Consider the following 10,303-nt stretch of genomic DNA (forward strand, 5'->3'; position numbering starts at 1 on the left):
CAACAGATGCACGATTTCCTCAGGTTTGTTTGCTAAAAACAACAGTGAGCAGCTGTTTCAGCAGTTTTAAAAATAAAATAAAAGTACAGATGTGTGTTTCAAAGATATACCATTCAGTGGGAACTTGTTGGCGATAAGACAAAATATTGAAGAACACATCTTGTCCTTTAACTCAAGTCCTTTTGGTTCTGGTTAGGTCTTAAAGTTTGTGTTGTGTTTATATATCGGGGCGTAGCCTGTACAATTGTTTTTAAAGTGCATTGCTCTTTGAAAAGGTGTATTCGCATTATAAGGCAACTTTGATATTGCTATCTGTGGCGGAAAATGGTCTTAAAGTGACAAATATCGCAGTTATTTCTGGGACAACACTGTATACTATTGTCATTGTGACAACAGATTTGAACACAACATCCCAGATACCAAGATAAACTAATCAACGCCTTTACTTCACGACATACACTTCATGCTTTCAGCGCATATTTATGTTTTAAACAAGATGTTTCTGGACGGTACAGGTGAGCACCAGACACACCTAAAGCTTAAAAAATGGACTTGTTGGTGCAGTGAGGCTAAAAGAAAAGAGAAGGTGTCTTCAGCCATGTAGCATCATTACAGACTCACAGCATGGACAGGCAGGACAGAGGAAGCAGTGAGACGAAGACTCAAACCAGGAGCCAAATGTCAAACTGTTCAGCTGCAGTGACTCAGAAGACTTAGCAGCACTGCAGTGTGGATAAAAAGGTCAACAACATGTTTAAACCAGGGGAGGACCTCCATACTGAGACAATGGCACAATGCTGTTCTATTATTAGTTCTGATATACACACAGCGTCTGGTCGTGATATTTGTTGAACGACGATGAAGTCACAGCAGGTCACAAACACAAGTCTGTCTCCCTTATCAGATCATCGTTACCTTGTGTAAAGTGCTGCGATCACTCCTGTTATTGATCCAGGAAGTGATGTTTTTACTTCAATGTGGATGAGACCATCAGATAACATGTGTTTATTCCAGGTGTGATGACATTTTCTAAATCTATGTATTGCTCTGTTTAAAGACTCCACCAGAACAAGTGAGGTGTTCAGTCATAAGGTTGAGTTTAAAGAACCGTACCTGTGCTTTTAATGTTTAGGTTATTATTTAGGTAAAGTTGACTGTAATGGATGCTCCTTGATGACAGTTAAGAAAGTTCAGTCTCTATTGTTTGTTTTCTGTCTATTGTATTCCAATAAAATGTCTAAATGCTGTTTAAAGTATGCCAGAGAAAAAACTAATATTCCTACTTTGGTTATTAATCTTTCTTTAAAGCAGTAAACTGAGTCTATAAATCCTGTAATCAGCCTATCAACAAACCTACATGTGAATAAACGCCATCACTCATTCTCAAGTTGACTCATACTTCTCAAAATAAATTGAAAAGGACATGACCTCAGTGCTCTAAAGGCAGCTGCAGACCTCAACACTTTGATAACACAGTATTGTCCGAATACAAGTAAATGAAGACAATGCAAATCATTCAATAACATGTTCACTGACGCTCCATCTGGGATTAAATCATCATTTAAAAACATCTGCATATACAATATATTTCAACCGTTAGAGACACTGCATTCTTTTACATGTTACCTAGTAAGGATACGAGGTTCTAATTTATAATATAGGCTAAAATTGGAGGGATTTTGTTGGGAAAGCACAGTGGAAATAACACTAAATACACGTCAGGTTACTGCCCCTGCATGGCAGTGATGGGGAAGGTGCGAGTCCTCACAGAGACAGTTACAGAGCCCACATTTATGAGTGGATAAGTAAATGTGTTTTCTCACTCACCGGCATCATGTTGGCAGTTTTCCTCTCTGTCGCACCCAGTCTGCAGCAGAAACCATCAAAGCATCCTCCTCCTCTGAAGTGTGTGTTCCTCCTCTGTTTGCTTCATTTACACCACATGCATCCCCATTAATATAATTACTATTATTTATATTTCCTCCTCGACCTGTTGCAGTGACCCAGCGGGCCTTTCCCTCTGTAGGTCCAATCCCTCTGGAGGACAGGTGGGATAATAAAAAAAAGAGGATGTTTTCGGAGGAGATTTTGCAGGAGACAGCTCGCAGGAATAAGTGAGCAGGACACAAAACGCAGCTCTCCTGCTGAGCGGTAAACCTGCTCAACGACCACGATCCGTCTGACTGTGTGTGTGTGCGTGACGTGTGTGTGTGTGTGTGTTTGGGTCCCAACCATTCAGTCAATGGTCAATACACACCAGGGAGGGGAATACCTCTTCCGGTGAGAGATTTCAGAATAAACTCACCATTTGTCTAGAATACTGTATACTTTATTGATTCATCTTAAGCAGCAACAGGAATAACATTAAACTACAGGATATCACAGATACATTTTCACACAAGGATAAACATTTAAAGAATGTGATTCTGTTGTTGAAATACATTCAGGAAGTTTCTCTATGATGTTATAAAAAGGCATGAAAAAAATAAAATACTCAACGAAATGAATACTAATAAAATATATAATCAGAGAATACATTTACGCTAAAAATGAGTTTACAGCGTAATTCATATTTGTCTTTACTATTTCTGAATTATGATGGATAATGTGGAAAATACAAAACAAAATTAAAAAGTCATTTATTTTCATATAAATGTGTAATCAAAATAATTGATTGACACAGTTTAGGCTTTCAGACTCTCATCATGTCTGAAATTTTTTTTTTTCATTTTTTATGTAGATGTTTCTGTGCTCTGCAGTTTACCCGCTTTTATTTTGAAGGACTTGTTATCGATAATCCGGTTTTAATATGTTCGATTTGACGCAACTCGTCACCATGATCGCCTGGCAACAGAAACAAACTCCTCCTCCTTTCTCAGCGCGCGTGTGTGTGTGTGGTGTGTGTGTGTGTGTGTGTGTGTGTGTTTGTGTGCAATTGCAATTACAGTTCTGTATAACACTACCTCTTTTACAATCTCCACAACCCTCCACTTTGACATCTAATAAACTGTACTTTGTCATACTTTCACTATACTTCGTTTTTGTTTATTCATATTCTGTGTACATAATGTGTGTTACATAGTTTTTTGTAACATTTTATTTTTATTATAGTGGTCCTCTTACAACTGTGTCCCCTAATGTTAGCACCAATATACATAAAAAAACCTGATTCTGAGTGAAGTAATAGCTGTGTATTTTCAGCAGAGGGCAGCACTGCGCGGCAAGTAATTATTACTGCCTTCAAAATAAAAGCCTAAAAGAATCTTGTGTAAAACATCACATCTTACTGGTCACAAAACAGTACTTAACCACTACAGGCACTGGTAATAACCCTATATGGATAAAACACAGCAGCACATGTATTCTGTTATCTGCCCATACTATTGGACAACTCAGTGAAACCTTTATTTTGAAACCGGAACTTCTCTGTTTATCTCACCGGAGTGGAACTCGGAGCCGACATGCACACACGTGGATAATAGAGCTCAGCTAAACAGGGATTTAACAACTTAATATCCAGGTAAATACACATTTATTTAATAGTGTTTCGCTTTCATGTTGAGTACAAGTTGGCTTCGCTTTCTTGACTTCGGCCCGATTCGCTTTCTTGTCTTTCGCTACTGAAGAAAACATGTCAAACTGAATTGAGAATCTGCTGCTTTAAATATAAAACATTTCCCTCTTAGTCAACGCATTTTGTTAATAAAACGACCTTTTGGGAGCTTATACGTTTCCTTACCTAGGTGTTAATTCGGCATAAGAATACGTGACATAGACCTTTTCTAACGTTACGTTTTTAGCAAGACTTGACACCGCTAGCCAGCCTGTGCTCAAGATAATAAGTCATAAAATGAACATTTCTGAAAAGGAAATAACTCATTATTGCGTTTATACTAACCCGAATCCTAGTGTAACTCATTTTAATACCCTATCATACCTGAAGTGAGACTTAACCATATTTGTACACATTTAAATAAGCTAGGAAGTAATAGAAATGCTGTTTTTTGTATGGAGCCCTTGCCCTGCTACGCTAGATACCTGCATTTATTACGATTGGCTTTTACCAAATAGTGTGAGGTTAATTATCATGGAAAATATATCAGAAGTTAAATTATTAGGAAAAAAAACATATGGTTTTAAACTTATTTGGAGCTAAGATGGTAAACGACCTGCCATTCATGAGCACAACAAGATATTAAACTAAACACATCTGGAGATATATTTATATGTCTTGTCAGTTTTAGATTTAGATGTACCTTTATTTTTTGAATGCACCTGTTCGTTTTAGATTTTGTGTTTGAAATGTCTGAAAGCCATGATAAAGATTTTAAAATTCAAACATCTGGAGATACATGGATTTCACTGTACATGAAGTGGATGAAACAATGTAATCTTGAAAAGTAACTCAAGCTGTCAGACAAATGTAGTGTTGTAAATCATTCAATATGTACCTCTGGGATGTATTAGTGTAGTATAGTGTAAAGCTGCATATCATAGAAGAACTCAAGTAAAGTTTGAGTATCTCTCGTTTTGTAATTGAGTAAATAAACCTAGTTTTATTCCACCACAGCAGATGAGCATCTAGCACATTTCCAGTCTCAAAACCACATCCATTCTCCTCTTGTTTCCCACAGCTGTCAGCGTCTTCCAGAAACTGAGATGACGGGGAAAGGGAAGCAGCCACAGAAGAAGAAGAAGAATATGGCGGCGAACAGCAGTGACGATGAAGACTCTGACGTGGAGAAGAACTTCGCTCTGCTCACTAAGAGAGGAGGAACTGAGGTGGGAGAGTCTTTCCACCAAGGAGAGGAAGAGTCCAGTGATGATGAGGAAGAAGGGCCTGCTGGTGGGACCGATGAAGAGGAAGAAGGAGCAGATGTTGCTGAGAAAGCATCTGATGGTGGTGATGAAGAGGAAGCTGCTGAGGGGGGGGAGGAAGAGCAGGATGAAGACAGTGAAGCCTCTGACGACGATGATGATGATGATGATGAGGAGGATGAGGCTGGAGATGAAGATGCAGAAGAAGCTGGTGGTAGCAGTGAGATCCAGACGAGAGAAGACATTAAGAAAGGTGAGTTTGTCTCCATCATCTTAACCTTAAAGCTGCTTCTACACAAGATGACATGTATTCAGTGTGAAGGACAGTCAGACACTTTGCGTCAGCTGTTCATTAAATTAACTTAAACATTGAGCGTTGGCTTTGAGCGTTGTTATTCAAGTCCTTAGGTTTTTTTTCCTGCTACAGCTAAATGGTTACAAAAAAAATGAAAACTTAAATTGATATGCAGGTTGGATCAAGCCGTATTGTCCCACATGCTTTAGGTTTGACATGCGAAGCACAGTAAGAGTAAAGACTGATGCCTTCATTACTCCCTCTGTTCTCTTTCCCTCCCAGAACTCTCCAACATGTCCTTTGAGGAGATCATGAAGCTTCAGAACAAAGTGGGAACCAAAGTGTACAACGAGGTGGCGTACGGCAGCCAGAAGACGAAAGGGCCGAGCAAAAAGAAACGCCTGAACAAGAACAGGTGAGCAGTCTCAGTTTGTAACCGCAGAATGCTGCTCCGGATTTAAAGTGCACCTATCATGCTATTTGTAGGCAATAGCATACAGTAGGTCTCAGATATATAAATATACAAAACATGTCTATGAAGTGTTTTGTTCAAAATACAAACAGATCACCCATTCTAGCCATGCCTCATATCCCTCTATTTCAATTCCTGTTTCAAAAGTGCTGATTTTATGTATAAAGCTTAAAAAAAAAAAAAGATTGATTAAAAAAAAAGAGGGTCTGAGCTCATGCGGGACCCGGCAGCTACTGTCTAAACTAAATACTGCCGTGATGAAACGCCATATCATGGATTATCAAGGATTATTTCTGAAACAGTATGGAGCTCAAAGGCTTTCTCTCTTGCCGGTTATAACACAAGGTGAGTTCCTTTTTATTTCCTGCTTCTTCACACACATGCTCTCCAGTAAAGGTTAGCTCTGAGTGTTAGCGATGCTAATGTAAACACCGACCATATTACGTCCAAAACAGTCGGGCATTGTTTCTGATAGCAACTTTCTGATAGGGCCGTGGGTCCACATTTCATATATTACGTCATATCGGACGCAAATCTGGATCAGCTCCCNAAAAAATATATGTATTTTTTATTTAATTTTTTTTTCCGGGCACAACCTCACTCATCATACATTGTTTTAAATGACACTCAATCTTCACCATAAATAACACAGCTTTTCCATAGGGTCAAATTAATATATTTTCTAAACCATCTCTGTACTGTAGGTCTCACTATGTATGCGCTCAACTTTATTACCACGCGGCGGAGGTGTATAGCCGTATCACAGCCCCACCCTTGAGCAACCACACAATTTCACTACATATTGTACTTTTGTAACTCTCAATGTTTGTGACTAATAGAACTCCTTGTGTACTTGTACAGCCAGCCTTGTGATTTTTGACTGAAAGGGCAAAAGGCTAGACCTACTATGTGGCTGCCCTGCTTTTGAAAAATAGGTGTGCGATTTGACATGCCAGATTGACTGAAAATTCAAAATATTGGTCATGTTGGTAGGATTGGGTAGGCGTGGTGTTACTTGTTGGTACGTGGGTTGGGGGGGCCCATGAGTGCTCAGTGCCCAGGGGCCCCTGGAGGTACTAATCCGGCCTTGACTAAGACTCTTATCATTTCGCATAGTACGGGGTAAGACTGACTTTCACTTTCACCGTCAATATCTTTAATTGTTTTATTATCCAGTTTTTGAAATGCAATGCGCCCAATGAGAGCCGTACAACACTTAAGATTAATTGCATACATTCTATATTTTGATGTTTTTTTATGTCTTTCCTCGATGCCTTTGTGTCTTAATTAAAGCACTTCAAATTGCCTTGCTTTCAAATGTTGTCATCTAAACACACTTGCCTTGCATTCACTCAGTACTTCTCTCTGCTTTAATTTATTTGCTTTAAAATGATGCATAATGTGCAAACAGAATATGCAAAACCTTGTGTAATTTTCCGTTTAAATCCGACCATCTGCCGGATGTCTGCAACATGTTTTTCTCAGAAGAAAATAGGAGAAAGGAGAAGAGGAGGGAACAGAAGAAGCAGGAGGAGAGATAATTGGATACACTTTTTGAAATGGGGAGACCGGAGGAAGGAGAGAAAGAGGGAGGATTGGAACGTTTGCCCAGGGTTTAGTGTGAGGTGGAGGCAGAAAGAGTTGAAGCCACTGCAGCAACAGTTGGAGGAACTTCAGCGCTGCAGCAATCCGTCTCTGAGCTGCTGCACTGAGGCGTGGTGCGGAGTTACAATCAAACTGCTACACCTCCTCTATGGGACACGCATGTAAAAAGACAACTAAAACAATCCAGCACATCCAGCAGTGGAAGAAGTATTACAAATATACTTCAATGTAAAAACACCAAGTTGGAACGAAGTCTTGCATTCATAAGGAGACGGAGGTAAAACTTAGCATCACGTCTAAGGCATTTTGATTTCTATAACAAATAATTAACACTGTTGGGTAATTTAATATATGAATATTCATCACATCGTAAGATAATCATGCGTTTTGTATGCAAAATCTTTATCTGCAAAGTAGCTAGCAGATAAATGGTGCATAAATATACATATATAGAGGGTATTCATATAAAGTGACATTTAATGGAAAGTACCTCATAATTTTACTTGCTACTTACTTAGTAGTTGAGTAAATGTATTTTGTTATATTCCTACATGAAATTTGACATTTCTGCAGGGTAAAAAAAAGATGTATATGTCATCATAATATACAATATTAAATATTTCTCTTAAATATTTACTGCTAAGAAGTTGTTATTTTTTTCAATATCTGTTCTGACAACTAAGTTTTGATGAGTATTGCTCAAAAACCTTTTGTAAAAGACAACTTTTTCTACACTTTATATTGAAACTGCTAATATTCATGTACTTGAATTACGTATTCAGCCCATGCTAACATATTGTGAGCATGTGTTGGTATGGTCATGAATTGTTACCTTTGCTCTAGAGATATTGTGTTAAACTTCTAAAGACAAAGCAAAGCAGTTGCATTGTTGAGTCTGAACTATATATCAGCTGTTGAAATGTTATAATATTTGTAGGCGTGCTTTGCATATAAAGTGTGCTGCAGCAGTTTATTCCGGGTCGTGATTAAGCATGGAGGAGGAAGACATGAGCTTAACAAGCCTCACTGCTTTCCGAAAAAAAACACAAGCTCCTTTTAATGCAAGGTGAGAATATCAAACGCTCCAACAAGAGAGGTGGCATCAGCATCGAAGCCTGAAGACCTGTTTTTAACATCGACGACGACTTTCTTTGCACAGAATTGTTTAATCAGTAATTTCCTATTTGAAGTTTTAATTTATTTTTTGCTCATGCTTCCTGAATACCTTTGATCTAAATGAAAGAGAAACTCGGTTTGTTGCACCCCAAATGCCACGACACAAAAATCGTAATTTGGCTTGCACACGCCTCACCACAAAATGTTTAGATTTATTTGTCCGCTAGTGTTGAGGAAAGCGAAGCCGTGTGCACCAGGTTTATCTCTGGGCTCTAAACACCTGTCAGAGGCGATGATGGAGAGCAACACTGCGGCTGCACAGTGAAGGAAATAGAAAGCGCTGCAGGTGAAACACAATACAGGGGAATGGCCGATGGAAACGCTTGTTTTGTTCCCCAGTGGGTCATTCAATCGCCTGCGCCCTTGAACACACGGCTCTTCAGTGGAATAACTTAGGCTAAGTGGCGCAGTATTATTAAACTGTGTTTGTGTGTGTGTGTGTGTGTGTGTGTGTGTGTGTGTGTGTGTGTGTGTGTGTGTGTGTGTGTGTGTGTGTGTGTGTGTGTGTCTACAACTTGCGTATGAAGTGGTCAATTGTTCCACCAAACAAAAACACACTTGAGCTGAGTAATACCTCGCCGTTCCCGCTGTGATATTATGATGGTGGTGTTAATAAGGTCTTTGATAAAGGTTACAAACACAGTACTTGTTATTAGTCATTCTACTTATTCAGCATTTGTCATTACACAACATAAAGGCAGTGTTACATACTGTACTGGATTAGTGATGAGAGCTTCCCTAAAATCCTCAACATGTATCTTTGTGTTGGATTCATTTATTTAGTCTGCATTAATGAGAGACAGCCATGATGACAGTATGCCATACAAACAGTGGTGGAAGTATATTTACCATAGCACTATACTTAAGTACACTTTTAGGGTACTTAAATAGCGGGATATATGAAGTTAAATTAATATCACTGATTTCTTGTTTTTGCAGTTTGGTATTATATCACAGTATGACACAATTACGAGCTGTTCATCCCAAAACGTGATTCTACACCAGTGCAATCGATTGGTAATGTAATGGTTCAAATCTTAATAAATACATGTTGTTGAACCATATGTTTTTACTGGAACTGAGAATGAAGAGCAGGCCAACAAATGTTTTGGTATTAGATTATTTCCAATACATTTCGTACCTTTTATCCCACAACAAATGGTCAGATATAGTAAGAAACATGTATCTGTAAATCTGGGGATTTTAAATGTTACCCATTATCTGTTTCATGTGCTTGTTTGATGTTTAACCTGTTAACACTGGTATATTTGAGTAACGCTATACAAATGTTGGATGATAAAAGTGTGCCAATATGTGTTGGCCAACACCAAAGTGTTACAGCGGCCATTTAAACAGTTCATGGTCCGCTGGTCAGAGCTTTTTGCCACTTGTTGACATGAAAGCTGTGTGATGGATTCGCCATTTACTGACGTATATTGTCTTAGAACACATAAAACCTTGTTTTAACCACAAGGGAAAAAGCTGACTCACATCCAGGTTCAGGAGTCATTCATGGACGACTCTATATTAAAATGTTTACGAGGCATTGAAAGGCCATGGTGTTTGTCGACTACCATTTTCCTCCCTCTGCATCCCTACTAACGCTAGAATGTGATGAGCTGAGCTGTCGTTACTTTAAAAAAAAAAAAAAAAAACGTAATATGGCATATTAAATCCCTGAGCAGAATCAAAGGATATGAATCATTTTTTATTTTGCTTTGCAGCAGTTTCCCTACAACAGACGCAGCAGCCGACAGACTGAGAGCAAAACAAAAACAGTCACTTGGGAGGTGACAAGCAAGGCTACTGATGGGACACAATGGGGGGAGGCAGCGTAGTCATAATGAGAGGTGTGTGTGTGTGTGTGTGTGTGTGTGTGTGTGTGTGTGTGTGTGTGTGTGTGTGTGTGTGTGTGTGTGTGTGTGTGTGTGTGTGTG

The 10,303-nt window shown here is 38.9% G+C and overlaps 1 protein-coding gene across 1 annotated transcript; it reads left to right on the forward strand.

Annotated features, from left to right (window-relative positions):
- Positions 1-3,436: 3,436 nt before the first annotated feature.
- Positions 3,437-5,528, forward strand: LOC104944877 (glutamic acid-rich protein-like; the record flags this gene model as incomplete). The annotated part of the gene is made up of 3 exons (XM_010770464.1): positions 3,437-3,520; positions 4,635-5,071; positions 5,396-5,528. Coding segments are annotated over exons 2-3 (545 nt in total), but the record flags the coding sequence as incomplete, so codon positions are not given.
- Positions 5,529-10,303: the final 4,775 nt, after the last annotated feature.

Source organism: Notothenia coriiceps, unplaced genomic scaffold, assembly GCF_000735185.1.
Source record: "Notothenia coriiceps isolate Sejong01 unplaced genomic scaffold, NC01 NC01_scaffold00008957, whole genome shotgun sequence".
In the NCBI taxonomy this organism is placed as follows: domain Eukaryota; kingdom Metazoa; phylum Chordata; class Actinopteri; order Perciformes; family Nototheniidae; genus Notothenia; species Notothenia coriiceps.